Raw genomic sequence first — 24,204 nt, 5'->3', positions numbered from 1 at the left:
TCTTGACAGTACCTTGAAATATTATCCCAAGTGTATAATCTGACATAAAATAACAAAATAAATCAGGTTCTCTGCATTGGGAGTATGTAGGCACCATCAAATTGTAGGTAGTAAAGATCCTATGTATGTTTAATTTAAATAATTTCAGGATTTGAGGGAAAAAGGTTATAATCAATGTTAAATCCTGCAGTATTACATATCATGTGCTGACGTACATTTACAAGAGGAGTACATATTCATTACCTCTTGTTCATTTTCAAAATCTGGGAATACATGTTGATCCATTCCTGCACCATCTCTGCAGACTCCAAATGCTCCATTCTCTTCATTGCTTCCATTGGCTTCCCTGTATCTGTTACTGCTTTGATCACCCATACGGGCTTCATCTCCTTCCTGGTTTCCAAAGGCCGCCCTTGCTTCACCAGCAGCTTCAGGGTAATTTCTGGCTTCATTATCTCTATAGGCTCTGAAAGCCCCCTGCTGTCCATCGTTACCTGCGTTCCTCAAGATTCCTCCTCTGGGATGATTTGCCCTGATAACAAGGAGAAAGTAATCAAAGAAGGCCATTTAATACAAACACTCATCAAAGCCACAAAAGGAGAAAGAGATTTTACACACAAACACACCCACACTCACACACACACACACACACACACACACACACACACACACACAAACACACAAACACACATTATGTTCCGAAATATTTTTTCTTGTTGTAAATGCTTTTGGTCTTATAGACATGATAAATTCCCCAATGCTTTGCCAATACTCAATACTGTTAAGTCTGTGTTATCATTGTGGAGACAGAGGAAAAAGAACTACATGTTGTTGTTGTTGTTGTTGTTAGGGACACATAACTGGGTAGCTTCAGAAAATACTAATTTTTCTCAAATAGATAATTGACTAATGAATTTTTGTCACATGTAATGATCAACCCCATGGAGATATTAGAATCTTTCATCTTTGCTCATGCTAATTTGAACACGTGCTTTCACTTAGCCACAGATAGACCAACAGCTCTGCTATACACAATATTTTGGTCAACCTCTCTCCTCAGATAGTTCATGTAATATAGGTTTCAAATGTTAGGGAATGGGTAAGAGGATCACTTAATAAGTGTTTATAAATACTATTTTAAAATGTCAGTACCTTGTTTTGCATAGAATACAATATTAAATATATGTTTCTATTGTGATCATAACAGAAAGGCTGTGTGAGAATGGAACTTTTTTTATAGATTATTTATTTGGGGGAAAATATGAAAGATCTTTTTGTAACTTCTCCATACATTAAATGAACAAAGATGATATTAAGTTGATCATATACATGACAAGATCTCAACTCATTGAGAAATGCTTAACTACACTTGCAAATAGTAGTAGAATATTTCATTTTTTTACCACATTTCTCATTGTGATTTTATAGGAAAGGGAGGTTTAGTGGCATTAATTTTAAAAGAAACCTTGTAAGTCTTTGTTATCAAGAAACTAATAAATAACCGAATTTAAATTGCATATACATTTTATAATATAAATATTAAATTCAGAAGTGTTCTAAGTTAGAAAAATTTAAATTACAATACATAGCATTTAGCTATGCAAGTACAAGTCATCATTTCTCAAATGTTATGCCGCATTTCAAATAAACCAAATATGCCAATAGTTATGTATTTATAAGCATCTCCTGTAAAGTAAGAGAGATGATCCAACCTTGGCTCATTGGCAACAGCACCACGATTATCATCTTCATTTTGAACAGGTGCATCATTGTCGTCACCACCATCATGGCCATTTGCCTGATCAACCTGGTTATTCAAGTCATCATGGCCATCAGCATGGTCAGAGTTATCTTCATAAGCATCATCTGAAGCTTCTTCATCACCATCAGTATTAGCATCAGTATCATAGAGTTCAACATAATCACCATCTTCCACAGGTGGCTGAGCAGCAGCTGCGGCGGGGGCGGCTGCGGCGGGGGCAGCAGCGGCGGCAGCGCAGGGGTCGGCAGCAGCGGCGGGGGCAGCAGCGGCGGCTGCGGCGGGGGCGGCGGCTGCGGCAGCGCCGGGGTCGGCAGCGGCGGCAGGGGCAGCAGCGGCGGCTGCGGCGGGGGCGGCGGCTGCGGCGGCTGCAGCGGGGGCAGCTGCGGCTGGGGCGGCTGCAGCTGGGGCTGCTGTGGCAGCGGCAGCGGCGCCAGAACGTGAAGGGAGTATCCAATCATCCCAGAAGATTTCGGAGAGTGAGTTATATCCTACCCAATCATTTGTCAAGTACACAGGGGGTGATATTTTTCCCACTTTGAATCCATCTGGAACCTGTGTGCACAAGAAAGGTTAAGTTTGTCTCTAATAGCTTTCTCTCTCTCTCTCTCTCTCTCTCTCTCTCTCTCTCTCTCTCTCTCTCTCTCTCTCTCTCTCTCTCTCTCTCTCTCCCTCCCTCCCTCCCTCCCTCCCTCCCTCCCTCCCTCCCTCCCTCCCTCCCTCCCTCCCTCTCTCTCTCTCTCTCTCTCTCTCTCTCTCTCTCTCTCTCTCTCTTTTTTAGGTAGCAGAACTTTCCAAAATGACATTTGGTTTTGATGCCAGGCAGTATGTTCTAGACAAAGTCAGCTATTTCCTTTTGTTTGATCCTAACATTGGGATTAGGGTATAGCTCTTGAAATACATAGGTTGTTTTTTCCAGTTTGTCTGCATAGGCCATACGTTATCTTAAATTATTTCAAATGTTTCCAAAAAGCAAGCAAAGGCAAATGCAATTCTTATGGTAGGTATAGATATATGTATGATAGAATAGGGGTATTATGAAAAATAAATAATATGATCTGAAAGCACATTGAAAATATTTCGGGAGGCCTTTTACTATACAATTAGAGAACAATATTTTTCACTAATATTTTATTTGTCTCATCATCTAAGAAATACTATAAAGCAAAAATTGAAAATGTGATTGATACCTCCTGGTCATAGATTAGTCTGGATGTATCCATTTATCAATGTTCTTCCCTATATATTCAATTTCTGTTTCGTGTGGTACTGGGATTGAACCTAGCTAGAGTTCTGATTACGCTAGGCAAGCACACTACCACCAAGCTATACCTTCAGCACCTTCCATCAACACATTTTGATAAAAAAGTTAAAATTTCAATTTTAACTTGCAAATTTTATACCCTGAATACTTGCCCAACAATGTGATGTTTTTATAAAGACGGATACAGCAACATTTAAACTCTGAACCCCTCATGTGCATGAGTGTTTGCCTCTATGTGGGTATGTGCATCTTGTGTATACCAGGGACATGCAAAAGCCTGATCACGGTCTTAAGTCTCCTGGAACTGGAGTTACAGATGATTGGGGATCATCAGATAAATTCTAGAAAACAAACCCTTGTCGCTGAAAGAGAAACAAATGCTGAGCCATCTGTCCAGTCCCTAGCCTTGGGGTTGGAAGGTCAGAAAGAAAAGGTCAAACCACAATCGTTCAATATAGATATAAGTGCATCAATGATATAAACCTACATGGATATCAATCAGTAACTTCTGATCAATTGTAGAATAAGGTGGCGAAGGCTGGGACTTCCTCCTAGTTACAGGACTCTCCTCCTCAGAAGATGATTCTATGGAATGTCAAAAGTACATTAGTAACATCAGAAATTTAACAATTGTTTTCTTTTGTGTAGTGGAGCAATTCAATAGCTCAATGTTTTTGGTCATGCTCTGTAATTCAGTTACAGAAATATCACCTTATATTTAAAATCTCATGTGCCCACGATTCCTGAGTTCTGCTTTCAAAGGTAGCAGCAGGCTCAAGTGCGGGTCATGCTATAGACCTACAAGGCCTTTTTTGTCTTCAGTATGTAGTATACACTTGATAAATCTATGTAGACCCATTAGAATCTAAGTATGAGGGTAGACGCTAAGGCTAGTAAGCATGTAGACCCATTAGAATCTATGTAAGAGGGTAGACGGTAAGGCTAGAAAGCATGTAGACCCATTAGAAATCAAAAGATTAAGAGGCAAGACTGAAAGAGCCAGTGTTCACACAAACTAACCAGTAGGAAAGAGGTCCAAGATGTAATCTGAAGATGAAAAGCTCTTGAATGTGTACTGCAAAATTAAACCTCCCCAGTTTTAATCCAGTTAATATATTCCCAAATAGTTCAATAAAAATGAAGACTGAACTAATAAAAATTACAAAATTTAACTATGTTTAATGAAACTGGAAACTTTATAGTAATGTCTTCTGAAATGACCTTCTGCAGTGATAGAAATGTTCTGTATCTGTTCTATCCTACATGACCAATCGACATTTTAGCTACTGAGCATTTAAAATGTGGCCAGTGCACCCAAGAAATAGACTGTTAAAACACTTAATTTTTCTTTCAGTCATCATTTTAATAATCACATGTGATGTGGCTATTTACTGTCACATTGGATAGTACAAGTCCAATATGATGACATTTCTATTTAAAATACAAATTCTTTAACTTTGATCAGTATAGGTTTTGAAAACTATGCTGTAGTAAATAATAAATTATTTTAAAATTCAGTGCAAATATTTAATAGACCCCCAAATTAGTGAGGTCTAGGCAAACATTATAAGAATGCTTTTCACAGGAATGTTTATTTCTAGGGACATTAAGATTAAATACCACCGCACCCCCCATCTGTAAACTAACTTTACACAACCAGAGTCTAGACACTAAAATAAACCCCTTTGCATTTGTGAATGCTGTTATATTTTGAGAATGTTATATTCCATGTCAGGAAATGTGCTTTCTTGCCCTCTAGTACTGTTGTCACCTTTCTAGTTATTATTCAGGAAGTAATACTTTAGAGTGGCAGCAGAGCAACAATAAAGGTTGAGTGTGCAGTGACTTCTCTGGCGCGCCTACAGTTCTATGATTTCCTCTATGGGGAAGTCAGACCTGCTAGGACTCTCACATGATCCATGCCATACACACAACAGAGTCTCAGAGGTAAAAAGGATTGGCCATTATTTGCAGAGATAGTACTGCTTCCTCTGCTTATCAATACTGGTGAATTATTTTATTTCAAAAAGGCAAGTGAATGGACCATAAAATTTATGTGTTTGCTATTATTATTAGCAAGTTTATAGCTGATCCAAAACAGAAGAAAATGATTCCTAAAAATTTGCCTGATCTTTTCAAAACAGGATTTCTCTATGAAAATACTCAACGAAAACAACTGTTTTATTATATTACTCTCCTAAGTTGGACTAAAGTTTTAAAATTCAGATATTTGAATATTTGGTCTTCTGTATCCCTTATAATATAAACAGTTAACACAAACCCGTATGTTAACTTTTTTTTAAAATAAATACTGTGAGGGCTGGTGAGGAAATGTCCTTTAGTTAAACATATCTTGCATACTTAAAAGTGCGAGGTTTTATGACCCACTGCACAGTTTTTGATTTTTTTCATAATGTTTCCAAATAGGTTTAAAGTCTCTGAAATGAACACCACTGTTTGATTGAAAATGACACTGCAGTTTTAGAAGGTATCTTAGTATTGTGTGATCAATTAATTTTCCATGTATTTTGAATAAAGCCACAAGTTTGTAAAATTTTATAAATATATAATATTGTACATGTCATATTTTCAAGAGGTGAAATCAACTGACAGAGAAAAGCTATCCTCAGGCTGGAGAGATGGCTCAGTGGTTAAGAACACTGACTACTCTTCCAGAGGTCCTGAGTTCAAATCCCAACAAACCACATGGTGGCTCACATCCATATTTAATGGGACCTGATGCCCTCTTCTGGTGTGTCTGAAGACAGCTACAGTGTATTCATATATAATAAATAAATGAATCTTTAAAAATAACAAACAAGAAAAGCTATCCTCACAATTATTTGACTTAATACCATAAAAGTAGCCTACTACACTTTGGCTAGTTCAAGAATGGCCTCTACAGGTTTCATGCATTATCTATTTCATGTTTAATTCCATTTTTCAGGGGTCCCACGATCACTCAAACACCAAATCAAATCAAGGTCTTGTCTAAATACTATGTGGCCTACATATCATTTTCATGTGATCCTTCTTGAAATTCTTTTATACTTCTGAAATATAAACTGTTAATATTAGGCCTATGTTGAAACTTTCAGTTTTGAATCACCTGATTCTGCTTGAAAATTCTGACGATTTAGGGAACACCTCTGAAGATTCTGAGGATTTGGGGGATTCCTCGGTCTGATGTCCATGGGCTGACAAGCTTCTTCCAAATCAGGCTCCTCACAGACACTAAAATTACAGAGACCAAAGGGTTAAAAAAGGTGTGTTTATAAACATAATGAGCATATTGGGAAGTTTTGTCTTCATCTCTTAAAGAGGTCTGTGAAAGAAACTCAAACTAAAACCAAAGAAAGAAAAAAAAATTTCTTCCACAAGTGTTATAAGAAGATATAAAGTCACAAGATTTAAAAAACAATATGTCATATGGTTATGCTTATTATATATGAATTCTCTATCATCTGTCCATACTGCACAGTATCTTTACTTTGGATTTTTAGTTCACTTATATTGCCTTGTTATCAATATTTTACTATAGTAGGTGAGTTTATAATTAGTAAGTCCAAATTGATTTGCTTAAGGACAAAAATTATTTAGAACACTGAATAAAACATATTTCCCCTCCCCCTCCCTCTGACTCTATAATGCTTCCCCACCCACCCACCCACTCCCATCTCACCGCCCTGAAATTCCCCTACACTGGGGGATGGCATAGAGGGTTTGCTGAGGGGAAACTAGGAAAGGGGCCAACAGGGGATAGCATCTGAAATGTAAATAAATGAAATATTCAATGAAAAACATTTTTGTTCTGTTTGTGTGTGTGTGTGTGTGTGTGTGTGTGTGTGTGTGTGTGTGTGCGCGCGCGCACATGAGCAACTAGAAGTAAAAAAAAAAAGGTCCCATTGCATAAGACATAGAGACAATTTGGTTTGCTCCTTTTGACTGTTTGCATGTTGGGAACTAAACTCAGGTCAACACTGGGCTTGAAATGATGTGTTCTTACCCACTGAGCCACCTCACTGACCCTGTCTTAATATCTTTACTCAATGACTGACCTAAGGAACATGGAGACTAAAGTTCTCTCTACTGTGAGCTTAGTCTATTTTCAAAATTGTCTTTCAAACAGAAACCTGACTTATGGACCACGATCTTTGAAAATTATTGAAATCAAGAATGCTACAGAGATTAAAGCTACACTACATAGTTTCTATGTTGCATATGTCATCTTATTTATATGCTATCTTATATATAGGGCAATGAGTCATATATTTAATTGTGACCACAGAATACTTTATGGCTTTCCCATTCCGTGGCATTAGCTTCTGCATTTATGAGTAATTTCTCTTTTATTATGTTGTGCTTGTGAGAAAACTCACCTGACAAGTATTAAACCCTACTGCAAAATGGATAGTATTAAATAACTTACTGTGATCACTTCTATTACTAAATTGTTAAGATTGTTAGGTAATTATTGAATTGTCACTTGGACCAAATATGAGCACTGTTACTGGAAGATCTTGTTATTGGTTCTCTGCAGTTAGGTTTTTAAATAAAAGCCAATTTTTCCAAATAGTCATCCTGTTAGTGATGACTGAGTTTTGACTTCATACAGAAATTATTGTCAAAGAAACAAAATTTTGTTTTTTTCAAACTCACAGTTACTTACAAATAATTTGAAAACAGGAACACATACCTTGGAGAAAATTTCACACGATGTGCACGATTCCCGTTGCAAGGTATAGGAGCCGATCTCTCTTGGAGCTTAGAGATACAATGCAATAGATTGATAGAATTTATTATCATAAATTCTTTTGAGTTAATAATTTATTAAAAAATAAATTTCTTCACACATTTCCAAAATATCTAACTTAAAACACAATTTTTATAAACTGAACTTATTTTTATAGTTGTTACCTTAGAACTAGTTAACAATAATTTCTGGTGGTTTCTGAGAACATTAGCATAGAAGTAGACTCTTAAAAATATGTTATCAAAGTTTTCTTTTTAGTATTGAGTAACCATTAGCCCACAGAAGGATAATGGCTCTTCTAAAATTTTACAAAATAAAATCATTTGGGCAGTTGTGCCGCAGCAAGACTTTAATCCCACACTCAGGAGAAGGATTTATGAGTTTGAGGCCAACCTGGTCTATACAGAAAAAACCCTGTCTCGAAAGCAAAACACACACACACACACACACACACACACACACACAAACACACACACACACACCAGAAAAAAAAATTGAAGTTCAAACTCACACCCTCCTAAACTGACTTTACATTTTCTAAGGTTAACACTCATATACAAAATTCAATATAATTTCTTTGAGAATGTATGTCATAATCAGCGTTTTACTCCCAGTAATTTTCAGCTATGGCCCCCCAATAGACCAGTTGACATGTAATAAGAAAGTCACCTAGACTCTTTGGAGAGGAAATTGTATCATGTACTTAAAAAGCTAGGATATTGAAAAAAGACAAACACCCTCTAATTTCTAGAAACTTAACGTATCCTTCATATATTAGTTTGACTTATGAAGTGACTTTTCTAAATTGTCATTTTACTTCAACAGATAGATTGGTGAGAAAAGAAAAACAGTAAGTCTTTCAGGTTTTGCTAATGAGAAATTCCAACTATAACTAGATGTTTTCAGAATGGGTGGTAAGCATCTTCCTGAATAATCATTTTCGAATTTCAGGTGGATAATTGGCATTATACCAATCTACTCTATGCCTTCTATGAATGAACTTTGTCTCAAGAAGTTTCTATTTTATTGCATTGTTATTTTCATTTTTTTAGATCTCCTTATGTTATGTTACAAGGCTGTCCTAAATTTCTGAGCTCAAATGATTCTTCTACTTCTCCTGTAGCTGAGTCTACAGGTATGTACTGCCACGACAGCAGGGCCAAGAAGCAAGTCAGGGCTATTTATTTATATACTGAATAATTCTAGTAACCATGAAGAATTGGGAATGTTGGCTGTTACAAACCAAGTCATGATAATGCTACCATCTCTTCATAAGAAGTGAACTCAACCCCAGTCCCAAATATGTGCTGTAAATAATCCATTATTTGTTGTGGTCATCAAAGCCAAAGTCATCCTGACATGCAATTATTTAAATTTTCATGCAAATTAATAATAGACTAACTGACTTAGATCTGTGATAAATAGTCTATCAGGAACAGACAGAATCAAGGTAAAAGATGCATGATTATATTCCACAATGAGCTACTCACATTTTAATATGAAATCGTATATTTAAAAAAATTCCGGAAAAGCCTTCTTACGTGAACTACGGGTATATGTTAGATATTTTAAATTAAATAAGTTTGCAAACTGAAGAAAAAAAGTGAGGCCACTTGCCAGCAATGATAAAAACACGAGCTCTCAATGGAAAAATAGAAAGTGTGAATTAGTATCTGTCTGTGAGCACTTGACAACTTAGGACCACTCACTTACATTTATGGTAAACATTGCTAATGCTGTTAAAATGCTGTTCTGATATTGTGAAACGGAATGTAAACATTTGGAAGAATCTATATACACAGTGAAGTGATGTTTTCCAACTGATAAATAGATGATTTTAGAAATTATGTGTAAATGGAATCTCTATTCAGTGTACAAGATAGGACAATGAATTTTTATAGATAGACACTATTTTACTAATATTATTTTAGATATTATTTGTCTACTTTGGGCATGTTACCAACAAATATGCACAAGTATATAAAGGAGACTCTGAAAGAAAGTCTACAACAGTCACAATTATCTGAAAAATTTATACCAAATTCCTCTTTTTAGCCAGCTCTGTGTACTAAGCCAGCTCTTACACATATATTTCAAGCAAAACAACATATGGCCACAGTTTAAATTACGAAGTAGTTATGAATATCCAGCTGTTTTCCATTAAACAAGACAGATTAAAAGGATCAAAAAATAGGAGACAACGACATGTGTATAATAATGTTTTGGGCAAAATAAGTATTTTTCATGTATATTTACTTCAATGTTACATGTACTTATACCTTTTTGGTTTTAATTTTCAGTAAGTTAGATAGTGAATGACATAATGGAAAAGCTTTACAGAATTCTCAATATATAAGATTATAAAGGGATCCTGAGACCATTAAGTTGAAGAGGCACTTTTCTAGGTACTTATTAATGTCATAACAACTCTTATTGAGAACTTTACCTCATTTCCTGTAGGATTTGCAGCGCGTGGTTCTATTTGGACTTCAGCCTGAATTGAATGAAACACTTCATCATTGTCTGATGAGTCATCATCTCTGTCCTTTGAAACAAAAAATAATAATATAAATATTTAAATCATTATGAGTGTGCAAGTGATAAGAACAACAGAATCATCTTATTTTGTAACCATGACGAATAATTTTCAAAGACTTTAAAATTATTTAAACCAGCAGTTTCTAACAATTTATTGGTTAAGGATCCAATTTAAAATCTGAGGAAACGTACCAATTGCCCACATAAAAACTAAATATAGACACACATGTGCATACGTTTTTGGGTGAATTGCTAGTTTCCTGAAGCTTATCTTGAGGATCCAGATTGAGAATTTGATTTAATGCTTGATTAACACATAATCACAACCTAACTTTTCAGTTAGTAAGCTGTTAGAACTCCAAAATTTTGTCCTAAGGAGAGGAAGATCTGTGATATGAGTACAAACATTCCTCCTAAATTAAGCTTTCGAAATTTAAGAAACTGTTCAATCAAATGAATCAAGCACTATTATCTCTTCCATGTATGGATTATAATGAAAATATATGCATCTTACTTACTAGTAATGGCAAAGCACTCAGACATGTCTATAAATTCTAATTAAATTTCACATATTTCAAAAGAACTGTGACTTTTTATGTAGTAGAAAGAATTTTATTTCCTTTATTTTCTATAAGAAATACATATATAAGTATATAGATGTCTATGTGAGAACCCAGGCTTATAGGATGGCTAACAGTTATTAACTGACTTATTTCTGTTTTGAAGTAGCTTCTCAAATATACATTAAAAACAATGGCAGTAACTATGCTCTCTGCTGCTAATATTGGGCATATTTCCAAGATAAATACAAGTCTTGTTCACTAATGCAAATCCCATTAGCTCTAATTGGTTTAGAGAGCTCATTGAGAATAGTCATTAGCAAGTTATATACCTTATTTCTGGCCACAGATCATGGTTTCCAACATATATGATTTCTATCTCTTTATATTCCCGGAGGGATGCGTCCATTTGCCCTTTTGGCTCATTCCTCTTTCACTTTTTAAAATCCTTTCTTATGTAAATGTGCCAGGAAGTTACCAATTGCTTAATTGACTTAATGTGCACAAACCCAAATTATAGCTTATCTAGATATTCGGGAAAGGTTCATTTGTAATTACCACATCAGTTATTATTAAGTGGATGTGGTTAACTAAGCTTCATATAACATTTCCTTTTTATACAAATGAATACTGAAAATTATTAGAAAACAACTGCTTTCCTAACCTATACTGACCTTACTAATTTGCTTATTAAACCTATAAACTATTCGTTGTCAAATTAATAGTGCCAGATAAAATTTAACAAAGCCTGTCAAATTTTATCCACGTACATCTGGGAGCTCTGAAGTTTTATTGAGCGTTTTAAAATGAGAAGTCAAGTTCCACTTATTTCCCAGTCTGTGCTGTCACATCATTGAACAATTACATAAAAGCATGGGCACATTATGATGACAAGTCATAAATATGACAACTATATACAAAGTGTTTTGGAAATGAGTTCTGTCTCATGTATTTACTTTTATTTTATTTGTATGGGTATTTTTGACAACATGTATGTCTGTGCACCATGCCTATACAGTTTCTGTAGAGATCAGAAGAAGGTATCAGATTGTCCAGGACTGGAGTTATAGATGGTTGTTAGATGTCATGTGGTACTGGGAACTGAGATTGAGTCCCATGAAAGACCATGTGCTTTTGACTTCTGAGCAATCTTTCTTGCCCTTACTTTTTGTTCTGATTTTAACTTCAATTTAAAAATCCCAAAGTACAAATGAATGCAATCCACACAATTAGTGCACTTCTCCATTCTACAGCAAGAAATAACAGATATGAAACTTCAAATGATGTATTTGCCTACTTTAATTCATGTGTACCACATGTGTGCAGAAACCCATGGAAGACAGAAGGTTACAAGCTGTTCTGAGCTGTCATGTGGGCTTCTGAGAACTGACCTTATGTCCTCTACAAGAGCAGTAAATGCTTTTATCTGCTGAACCATCTCTGAAGCCCCAGAAAGTTACATATTAGAGACATAAAAAAATGGAGCCAACTTTGGAATTTTAAATTACAAATGTTTCAAGAGTCAAAATAGTTATTTTAAATGTTTGTATGCTATCCTTTTACTGGCTAATACTTGGAAAAAGTAAAACAAAGAAAAATACAACCCTAATAATTAAGCCAAACTCCTATAGAGATACATTAAGCCATTAGTTGTATTATTAAAGCAATTTTTCCTCTTTTGATCACAATTATCTGGAGATTTCAGAATGATTCATTTGAAGTGCAAATTAGTAAATCTTTGATAGAACATGGAATATTTGTTTCACTTGGATTTGCAGAGAAAATATGCAAGTAGCTTGCATATTTTTTTCTGTAGTTTTCACTCAGGAAAAATATTGAAAATCTCTTACATTTTGAACTTGTCTCAGCTGCTCTTCATGCTGATTAAAGATCTCCTCCCATCTACGATGGCGCCGCCTCCTGCTGACTTCTGCATCTGAGAATTCATAATCTTCAATTCTCCATAATGCCTTTGCCCTGAACCTCTTGGGTATTAGCCTTTTCATTATTGCACTCTTTAGCCTAGACATTCTTGACTTTTTCTTCTGTACTGGCTCTGGTTGAGTGTAAAAGGCATTTATAGCCAAATTTTCCAAAAAGATTTGTAGTGGACCAAGTGGTTTTGAGATACACACATTTGGTGCATTTGGTGCTCGAAGCAAGTCCCTTGATAGTCCCTCAATCAGTTCTTGCACCGCACCAACTGCCCTTGAGGCCTCTAGGTCCCAGGCCTGTGCTTGAGGGGCTTCTTCATGTTGCTCCCCTACTGGAATTAGCAGCTGTGTATCCAAATGAAGAGGCAAGAGTACATGATGGTTCTGGGACAATAAAGGCAGGAGCACTTGGGCATGCACTTGTATTGCCTCAGGTTCCTTATCCTCAATCTCAGCTTGTGGAGGCTCAATAGCCTCTTCTTGCACCTCAGCTTGCTCAGGTTCCCTGTTCTGCTCTGGATGCTGCTCAGGACCTGGATTCTGCCCCTGCTGTTGGTCAGCAGCATGGCCCTGCCTTAGCTGTTCAGATGCCCTGTCTTGCCCCTGAAATTCTTCTGGCACCTGGTCCAAATCTTTAGGATGTTCTGGTTCTAAGGCATCATGTTGGGCCTGCTGTTCATTGGGTATGGGGGCCTGTTCCTCTGGAGAACTAGGTTTGTTATCCTGAGTAGGCGGTGACATGAGCTCCTGAGCTGCTTTGCTTAGTTGGGAAGGTTCCTGAATCTTTGTAACTAGAGAAGCAGACGCTGCTGCTTCAACCTGTACCTGTACTGGCATGACCACCTGAACTGTCTCAGGTAGATGCTGTGGTATCTGAGCCTGCTTCTGAAAAGGCATAGGTGTATTGTCCTGAGAATATAGGGGCATGAACATTCTGGCTGCCTCTTGCAGTTGTTGAAATTCTTGGTCCTGTGGTTCTTCTTCATCAGGTAGCCACCTTGGCTGAGAGGGTTCTCCATGAATGACTCTGAGTGGTCTGCATCTGCTGCTGGTTGGCACTCTTAGAAGTTCAGGAGTGCAGGAAGGTCCTCTAAAATAAGCATACATAAGAATGGCATATAATGAGTGTTCACTGGAACTAGGTAATGCCTGATAATTGCTTTAATTTTTTTAATAGACCCACCAACTAAGTAAATAATTATGTACTCATTCTTTTAATGTCTGACATATTCTGTAGGTAATGTGTAATGATGCCGATGGATTCAATTGTTACTATAGGTTGGTATTCTGCTTGATCATTCTATTGATATATGTCATTTTGGAGTAGTAACAAAAATTCTCAATGTTTTCTCACAATATCTCAAAGAAGTATTTGTGTGTGTGTGTGTGTGTGTGTGTGTGTGTGTGTGTGTGTGTGTGTATGTGTGTTACCAAATAGGATTAAGTCATCTTGAATGGAAGGCAATAGTATTAAATCTGCTGTTTTATGTAACATGGTATCATCTAATTATAAATTGCATTTTCTCAACACACCTGAATCTCCTTGTGATGCACTGGTCGTTAATATCTTCTTCTGCTTCAAGGACCACGGGTGTACCTTTTGTGTGAAAAAAGAAAAGGAAGTAATGTAAAACCAGCATTTGGTCACTTTACTGAGTTCGCAACTTTCTGTGGTTCAGGATGTAGAGTGAATTACTATGGGTAAGAAGGTAAGAAGTAAGAGAACTCTCCAAGCATACTTTGCTGGTGATGTTGACAATTCCCTAGGCAGACTTTTAAAACACAGTAGAGATACTTCAGGCAGATTAATTTCTTTGGACATAAGGAAGAAAATCTTAGCACTCTGATGGCTGCTGTTGAGAAAAGATCAAATGGGATAAAAGGAAGAAAAAAATAGACAAGAATCACTTGATGATGTGGATTTGACCTATAGAATCATGAATGCTTGAGCTACCCTATATGCTCCCTGATGGTCCTCATTCTGCTCCAAGAGAGGTTTAATTATGTGTAAGATCCCAAGCCTGGAGTGCCATAAATACCTTGGCTTGCCCCTGAAATTGTTTATATGATTTTCCCTTAGGTAACCTACCTTGACAGAGGAGCGATCTACATGTTGGGTTCTAAGCAGTTACCTTTGCTTGTTTTATATCTAATATATTTACTGCATTCAGCTTTCGCTGTGAACTGTGCTATTATCACTGAAATGTGGCATCCTACAAAGGCAAAAAGACTCTTCCAATTCCTTGTGTTAAATTGCTGAGGACAGCTATAATTGCATTTGTGGAGAAGTCGCCAACTAAATGGGACCTTTTTTGTAGGTGGCAGTTTTTGAAATCTTACACCTCTAGATTTTAGCAAATTATGGGTGATGTTCTTCTAGCAAATTGAGAATGATGCTGGTCCTCATAACATTATTATCAGAGGCACATAAACAAACCCTGTAGCTCCCCATTCAGAAAGAGGACACAGCATTTTGTGGACTCGAAAAGCAAAAGTCATTCCAAAAGCTGATTTGATCTTAGCATGCTTTCTGTTGTTTTCACGTTCCATACATGGGGCCCTGTCTACAGTTCCTAAAATTAAATGCATAGATTTCTATAAAATATGCAATATGAGCTTCCTCAGTATGTTTTTCTGTACATTGAGTAAAATCATCTTATCACTTTGGAGATCAGTAAGTGATTAGGACATATCACGAGCTTCATATGGTATATACAAATTATTTCAAAACTAATTTATTAAATTTGCAATTATGAACACATTTATCTCCAAAGACTTGATTACATTTCTTTAGTTAGAAGTTCACTTAAAATGACATAGCCACAATCCAAAATTCTATTTGAATTTGATGCTTTGTGTCTTATAAATATGAATAATAGGAATAGCTAAATTACCTCCTAGATAAATGCTCACAAAATAGGTAATCAAAAGGATTAGTGACATACAGCACTGAAAATCATGCCAAAAGGCTCTGGGATTGTCGTACATATGTCATATCTACTTGTTTACTTGCAATGGAATTAAAGATAATTATGGGCCATGACACACAGGTGGTGGAAGCTGAACTTAGGACCTTTTATCTGCTGACCCAACTCTCTAGCACTTCCCCATGACCATACAAAGCTTAGTCCTTAAACAAGAACTTAAAAACTAAGAGCAGTAATATATGTATGATCCCATATCTTATCTGAATGATACAAAACTTTGTAGTCTCTACCTTTTTTCTCTCTCTTTTGAATGATCGCAGTAATATGCTTTGTCAATGACTCCACAATGCGTCGTTCATTTTTTATGTTATGGACAAATGGGTGATGAAGCATGGTTCCAGATGTAGGGCGAAATAGGAAATTTTTTATCATGCAGTTTTCCATGAAATTCTGGAACTTACGGGACCTGAAAAAAAAAAAAAAAAAAAAAAAAACGTAGAGGTGAAAGGCACCTTTTACCTACTGTGCTGTTCCTACTGTGCTCCGGAGCTATTCCCAAGGACAAATATTCTGAAAGACATGCTAGAACTAAAATTGTCTTTTCAATTAGGCAGCATCCCATGTCTTAACAATATACATGATACAATGATGTCAAAGAAACCTCAGAAATAGGAGTTGAGTCAACAGACTTTTCTACTCAATACTAGAAAGTTCGAGGAACACAGCAGCAGGTGAATGGCAAAGCTCATGTAATAAGATGGCAATTCAAAGATTAAATGTGGCTTATGATTCCAAAAGAAGGTACTGATAAACAGTATAAAATAAGCTTGTAAAATAATACATGCAAAGAGATTCAGCTAAATCTATGTTGAAACAAAAATCATCAAATTAATAAAAACTTTTAAAATAAAATACTAAATCAATATATTTTTTAAAAGTCCTATTTACCATCCACTGGATTTCACAGTAGGTGCAGCATTCTGTAGAATAACAAAAAGGGCTTCCAGAGGCTGAAGGTTACACAGAGCTGTTAAGGGAAACAGATACATTTAGGAAGAACATAAAGAGTAACTGCAGAGCCCACCTACTCAGCCCATACCCTCATCCACATATCCTGCTAAACAGACTTTAAGAGATGAACAGATAAATAAATGTATAATAGCTAACAACAAAATTTATTTCAATAGCAACATTAAGTCAGTGTCTTCATTACCCCATCTAACAAAACAATAAAAAATATAAATTGGTTTTAGAAAAATGGTGAACAATATTAAAACTACTTTATATAATATCAAGGGGAAGGGGAAATATTTGGTGCAGATGAAATTAAATTATTATGGTGTACAGGAGAAGGTTTTGTCCATAATCTGTTTTGTGTCTGGCAGAAGATTCACACTGTCACACATATACACAACACAAAAAGGCAGAACTAAGAAACACATCTCTTCAATGTATGCCCTATGTTATTATGGTGTTTGAAAGCTGCTATAAATCTTCCAGCCTTGCTGTAAACGTCCCCATATTGCTTAAGTCCTCACCTATAACTAAATAAGGCCCTGATATCCAAAAGGTACAGTTCTCTATTGTTAAAGCACCCTGTCCTTGATAAGGTTTTCCTCTGCCATCTCTTTCTTTTTCTCTGGGAGATCCTGATAATGTACAAAAGATCAAAGGATGATAATTTTCTTACTTAAATTTTGGAAGACACCATGTGATAATTGTGGTTTTGGAAAACTATCCCTTCTGAGATGATAATTATGGTAACCCAGAATACAGTTAACTTGAGTATTGTTTTCATGCAGAGTTCATACTCCAGGCAAAGAAGGATGGTGGTGAGAGAAATGTTTGATCTAGAGCTGCTTATGACTAAAGCCATCCTCATTATGTTTCTAGGCAGGATAGCCTATCTCCTGGTGGGTTCAGAATCGCCTGGCCCTAAAGGATCTTTCCTAAAGAAGCTTGTGATTTGCAATCTCTATGCAAAACTCTTCTGCCCTCCCACTATGAGTCTGTTCTTCAATCCCTTTTCCTTCTATGACTTAAAATTTTAAAATAAAATTAATGCCAAGTATCATATTCTGAATTTGAAGAGATGAACAGAGAAGCAGACATCAAAGATAAGACACAAGAAATATAAAATAACAAGACATAGAACATATATTTATAATTGGATGATTTTTAACAAAACCATTTGTTCATCCATGAAAAATTACCATTTATGGTTTGGTACATGATATGACACACGTGTAGCCAAATAATAGCCAAGTGTTACAAATGGTAGCATCATAATCCAGAGAGTCAGACTGTACAGTACAGTTCCACAAACTCTGAAATACATCAAACATATCAAAAGTTTGTACTTACGAGGAGCCCCCTCAGCCATTTCAATAGCGGTGATTCCCACAGACCACACATCACTCTAAAAAATAAAAAGGTAGCAAGATACCTATTAAAATGGGAAATTAGTATTAAGAGTCACAAAGTTTCATTATAGACTATGTTTATAGAAAGATATGATTTGAGTTTGTGACTAGCCAGCACTTCACTGTAGCATAGGTTCATATGGAATGATATGAGGTAAGTTCATCTTGCATGCATTTCTACTCATGCTGCACTTTATAGAAAAAGTAGCTTTTCATAATGAAGTCTTAATATTAAGATCTGTAATATGTGATTAGAGTGAATTAATTCTGTGTATTTTATTTAATGTAGAATGTGTCTTAATAGTGCCTACTTCACAGGATTTATATGCATATACATATGCATGTATATACACATATATGTACGCATAAATGTAAGTATCTTTAATAGACATAGATTTACTTAACAATTTATAAATTAAACATTAATATATAAAGTATGCTACATATTAACTATATTTGATGAAATATTTCTTAGTAATTATTAGATACATATTTCAATAGCTCCTGGAATATAATCAATGGAGCCTAGGGTCACTAGGAAGGTCTCATAAACTTTCTTCTCTGTTATTAGCTGTACTTGGTTTTTCAAAGCATGGAAAAGGGGCTGGTATGTTAGTTAGTCCAGTGGGTAAAGACATTTGCTGCCAATCCTGTGTCATGGAGTTCACTCCTTAGAGTCCACATTTTGAAAGGGGAGAACTGACTTCTGCAAGTTGTCCTTTGAACTCCACATGTGTGTGTTTACACACACACATGCAGGCAGGTGCATGAGCACAGAGACCATACTTAAACAAAATGTAGCTCTAAGAAAGGGTAAAGGGCACCCTCCTAGCTGTGCTGGCTGACTCTTAAAATAGTTTGCTTAAGTTTTAGAGGCTCCACTTACAGATAGCTTAACTTTGCTCTTTATGATATTGCAAGCATAGGTTTCTTTTAATTATTTTGAGATTAAATAATAAAAGCAACGAGCTAAAGTTCTTAGAGGACTGTACCATTTATACAGATACAAAGCATGGCACCATGCACAAAATGAGTTAAAGAACTTTATTCCCGTCATCTTCCTAGCTTCCAGTATAGTGGCAAACCTGCAATAGGCTCTCAGTAAATAATTACTTTACATAATAAGCAAAGAGGATTGGAGGAAAAGACAAAGAGATGAAATCTAAACTGATCCATTTCAGATACTGAGTCTTGTGTGTTACAGAACAAGACTGACAGTTGGGTGAGGTTTCTTTTTCAAGTTTTTAGCACATGGGGGGCTTTTCTCCCTTTCATATTAACTTGTTGTAATAAACAGTTGTATGCATGTATGTATACATGTGCATCTCAAATAGAATTTTCAGTAGAAATGTTAATATGCAGCACATTCCATTGATTTTCTGTGGTTTTGGAGGTGAACCAAATGCCAAGGATTGTCTCCAGTGCACCAAGTAATGAAAATATTATTTTTTAACATATAAGGATTAATTATTTGCTTTATATTCATTCTTTATGTGTGGAACTGGTGATTAAATTTACGGCTTCATGAATGCCAGGCTTTCTACCACTGACCTTTATCATCAGTCCTCTTTGTCACTCTTAATTGTGATAAAAACCTGACCTAAAACTCATTTTGTAGCTCAGCCAGGCTTAATACTCCTGTCTTAGTGCTTAAGTAGTTGAGATTGCAGTCTTGAGGCCCCAGTCTTGGCCTCATTTCAATGAGTTTACAAATTCCTCTGTTCTTGGAAGTTAAAATTCTGATTGAAACCATCTAATATATTTTTATAAAGAAGTTGCCAACAACACGAACTAGATACTCCCTCCTGATTCTGAGACAGTGCCAATGTTCTACTTTGTCTTCATTATTAGAAAATATTATTCTTATTCATACTATGAAACCGCATATGGAAATAGAGGCTAGTATTTCTGATTAATTGTGTTTCTTTAAAGGAAGATCTAATTTTTATTCTTTTATCATTCAGTTTAGATGAAGCTGGGGCTGGAGAGATGGCTCAGTAATTATGAGCACTTATTGCCTGATCATGAGGACCAGGGTTCAGATCCAAGCACTCATAGTCATATGGCTGACAAATAATTTTTAACTCCAGCTCCAGGGAATTTCAAACTGTTTTCTGTCCATGGACTCCTGGACATAATGTCTGGGTACACTCACATGGACACATACATACACATAGATAAAATAAATATTAAAAAATAAAATAAATGTAGTCACCCCTCCCACAAATTCAAACCCTCCCTGTCTGAATTATTATACTCACTCTGTAATCATAGGAGCATCTTGGGTCCTCATCACAATGAATCACCTCAGGGGCCATCCAGTACGGTGTACCAATGAAGCTATTTCTCCGTCCATTTGTTCTGCTCACTTGGGCACTCACTCCAAAATCCACTACATATGTCAAAATAATTAATCAGGAACACAAATCTCAGTAAGTTATTGCTTTAACTTGGAAAGGCAATACAAAAGCCACAATGGATAACAAATTTTCTTCCTGGCCCGAAAAACTTTACCATGAAGTCTTCTCCAGGAATACTGGGAAATGAGCTTTAGCTGCTATTTATGTTGGAATGAGACCCAACAGCACTGTTATAAATTTAATGTAGGTTTGGATAAATGTTTATCATGAATATTAAAACTAAGGTTTCCCTGGTTACTAAGATGTGGCATATGGCATATAGAGAGCTTGGACCTGCCAACAAGCTGTGAGCCACATCTTAGCAATGTCATTTTTGTTAACAGTTAGCGAGGAAGCCTCATGCATGACATCGGAAACTCCAATCCCACTGATAAGGAAAAATGAGCTTCCTAGTTGAAGTTAATTTACTAGAGATATCTCCTGAATTAGGTATAACTATTATCTGGGCTATCCATAGCTTAGCCTTATTCGAAAAAAGTTTATTTTCCCATTCTTGTGTGGGATACATTGTAAGAAAATATTTAGGATGGTATCCTGAGAAACAGAAAATGCTGAAGTAGACTGGGGTTATTGATTCCAAAAACAATAAGGCAGGGATGAAATATGAAGTAAATTTTCAAATTTATAATGGTTTCTGGGAATCTGGAAGACTGTGAACAAAATAACTGAAAAGCAGCTTGAATAATTTAGTGGAATCAAAGAAAAATGAAGGGAAATTAACAGTTTAAGGTAGTCTTTCAGAAAGCATTGAAGAAGAGGAAGAAATATTTCAAATATTTTTGAGGAATTTTCTTTGCTGTAAACTTCCATTATCTGGACTTTACAAAAGTTTATCTTTACATAATCACTCAATGTTCTCACTCTCTCTAATAGCCAAATTTAAGAGCCAAGAAATATCTATGAAGGCCATAAACTGGTATATCACAGATATGTGGGGGAAAGAAAATCGGTAAAATCTAGAAGAAATAATGGTAAATACAGGTTTTTAAAAGGTAAAGAAATTTATGATAAGATGAAGAGTTGAAAAGTTAACAATGAAGAAAGGTGTGGTGGGGCACACCTTTAATCACAGCACTAGGGAGGCAGGGGTAGGCATATCGTCAAGTTTAAAGCCAGCTTGGCCAACATAGCTAGTTCTAGGACAACAGGAGCTACACAGACTTTGTTTCAAAACAGCAGCAGCAACAAAGGACAAAACTCAAAAGAAAACCCAACAGTAATGTGTATTTTCTTTAATCACCCAAGGAAGATATTATGAAGATTATTATCATTTTACAATGTATTTTCTGATGCCACTTTTTTGGCTATCATCATGTTGTTTGCCTTCTGAAATATTCTGTTCATGTATATTGTTTAAAACATGTTAGTTGATAAATCTAAATTAAAATGTGTACAGATTGTGTGCCAAATAAGCCTGATTCAATTCTAAGCTAACACTAGAACATTAACATTAAGTGAATAGACTTTGAAACAGATATTTAAGTTACTCTGTACTTGTAATTTTTGTTACGCATTACACATAGTTGGGGTTTCCAGCAATGTGACTAAAGCTTATGAACATAGCACACATCTAGCTTTCGAGTTAGATATCACTGTTGTGTGTTTGAGTGGAACATTTATGCATTTTATGTATTTCCATATAGCTTCTGAAAATTATATTGCTAGTTTTGTAGTTTATGCATTCAAGACATGATGCATTGTCTCAAAACTACTGTTATTTCATGACACATAATTACTGCCTCATTTGTTCCACAAATATTCAATAAAAATATTTGTAATTAATGACAAAAATCTCTATTCTGGTTCTGCTTATTTAGTAAGAAAATGGAGAATTCAAGATTTGGTTTGTGTATTACTGAGGCATCACTTCTGATCAATAAAATTTGAAGAAATAAATGCAAATAGGAAAACTATGTTTTAGTAACTGAAAGCTATTTCATATTCTTCAAAGTATGGCTCTGTAATGGGCAATCTTTTAAACAGGAATTCTGTACATTTTTTAAGGTTTGTTTATTTATTTTATGTGACTACAGTGTCATTCTCTTCAGACACACGAGAAGAGGGCATCAGATCCCATTACAGATGGTTGTGAGCCACCATGTGGTGGCTGGGAATTGAACTCAGGACCTCTGGAAGAGCAGCCAGTGCTCATCACCATTGAGCCATCTCTCCAGCCCATGGGCAATCTTTTACAAACAATTGATACCTACCATGATTCAATCACTGAAATATATTTGGCTGCCATTTCTAACATGGTATAAACCAATAAGTAACCAAAAAGCAAAACTTCCATCATAATTCAAGTTGTTTATCTGCAGTTTCAAAGAAATAATTAGTCATTTCCTTTTTTACTTTCAGGCCATCTCCCTGCCAAACAAAGTTTCAAGAAAACCTAAATAACTATATTGGCACTGATGTTACAAGGCAGTTGTGTTAGCTCTCTGCCTCAGGTAACCCATTGCAAGAAGGAACTTACCTATTTTGACTTCAGCTTCATGAGTCAGCAACACATTTTGACCTTTGATGTCCCGGTGAATTACTTGGTGCGAATGAAGGTGAGCTAAGCCCTGTGCATACATACATATTTTAAAGTCTGGTAAGTATCTAAATAGAGATTTTTTTTCCATTTTTTTTTTTTTTTGGTAGTGCTTTAAAGTGTTTTTTGGGGGAAACACTTTTGTTAAGAAAAATGGTCCACATTTGGTTTTTTAAACAAAATTCTTTAGGCTGGAATGATTACAACCAGTTCCCAGAAATACTGCTTTTGGCTATAAGGAAAGGAAAATATACTAGACTACTCATGAAAGAAAAAGAACACCGAAAAGTAATATTTATATAGATTTCGAAACCTTATCCTCCTTTATAGCCTCTATATTTCTGAGTAGGCATGACAGTAAAGATCTGGACATCTTAACTATTTTGTTCTATTTCTTATTCAAACATTTGTTTAGTCCAAAACATTTTCTTGTGAGGCCTGTAGGCCTAGAATATGAGGGAATATAGAAACTTGTTTTAAAGCATGTACAATTTGTGTTGGCTTACCATGTTGGCTCCAGCCCATTTACTACTACTGAGGACCTCATGACCTGTCTAAACCATGACATGGTATGCAGTATTATGCTTCAGTGAGATCATGCCAGAAACTAGTTGGGCATTAATAATACATTCATTGAGCTTTTATTCTGTGCCAGACATTGTGCTAAATATTTAGATGGAGGCATTACTACATTGTCACAGAATCCCTTTAGGGAATATCTTATCCTCCCATATTGTAGATAAGGAACATGAGAGCTGGGGAAAGCAAGAAACTTATTAAAGGTCACAGAAATGATAAATGACGAATTAAAATTCAAACTTGGTACATAATTTATACTCTTAAAACAGATCCATTTTTATTAAAAATACATCCAAACAAAATAGCAAGAATGGCGTTCCAATGTGTTGGGGTATTTTTCAGTTTATTATTATTCTTTTTTTGGAGGTGACCCTAATGACTTACCTATGGAACACCAATAGAATTTGGCTGACCAAGAAGCTCATTGCTTTCATCTAACTAGATGTTAGAAGTTAAAGAAAAATTTGAGGCTATCAAAGAAGATGTAAGTTATTTTTTTAAGGATGCAAAT

At 35.7% G+C, this 24,204-nt stretch overlaps 1 protein-coding gene across 1 annotated transcript in view; it reads right to left on the bottom strand.

Moving 5' to 3' along the window:
• The window catches only part of NRK (Nik related kinase), a gene marked incomplete at both ends in the record, with an annotated part of 89,820 nt that overhangs the window by 19,085 nt on the left and 46,531 nt on the right, over positions 1 to 24,204 (bottom strand). Inside the window, 14 exons of the mRNA XM_080910157.1 lie at positions 244 to 532; positions 1,713 to 1,953; positions 2,200 to 2,314; positions 3,511 to 3,608; positions 6,133 to 6,257; positions 7,720 to 7,787; positions 10,223 to 10,321; positions 12,725 to 13,898; positions 14,342 to 14,405; positions 16,026 to 16,201; positions 16,684 to 16,762; positions 18,100 to 18,154; positions 20,420 to 20,550; positions 23,055 to 23,145. Coding sequence (XP_080766283.1) covers positions 244 to 532; positions 1,713 to 1,953; positions 2,200 to 2,314; positions 3,511 to 3,608; positions 6,133 to 6,257; positions 7,720 to 7,787; positions 10,223 to 10,321; positions 12,725 to 13,898; positions 14,342 to 14,405; positions 16,026 to 16,201; positions 16,684 to 16,762; positions 18,100 to 18,154; positions 20,420 to 20,550; positions 23,055 to 23,145 — 2,805 coding nt within the window. The remainder of the gene's footprint in view (positions 1 to 243; positions 533 to 1,712; positions 1,954 to 2,199; positions 2,315 to 3,510; positions 3,609 to 6,132; positions 6,258 to 7,719; positions 7,788 to 10,222; positions 10,322 to 12,724; positions 13,899 to 14,341; positions 14,406 to 16,025; positions 16,202 to 16,683; positions 16,763 to 18,099; positions 18,155 to 20,419; positions 20,551 to 23,054; positions 23,146 to 24,204) is intronic.

The sequence above is a fragment of the Micromys minutus genome, assembly GCF_963924665.1.
Source record: "Micromys minutus genome assembly, chromosome: X".
NCBI classification, from domain to species: Eukaryota; Metazoa; Chordata; class Mammalia; order Rodentia; family Muridae; genus Micromys; species Micromys minutus.
Note: the sequence above shows the minus strand (reverse complement) of the source record. Positions and strands in the feature narration are given on the sequence as shown.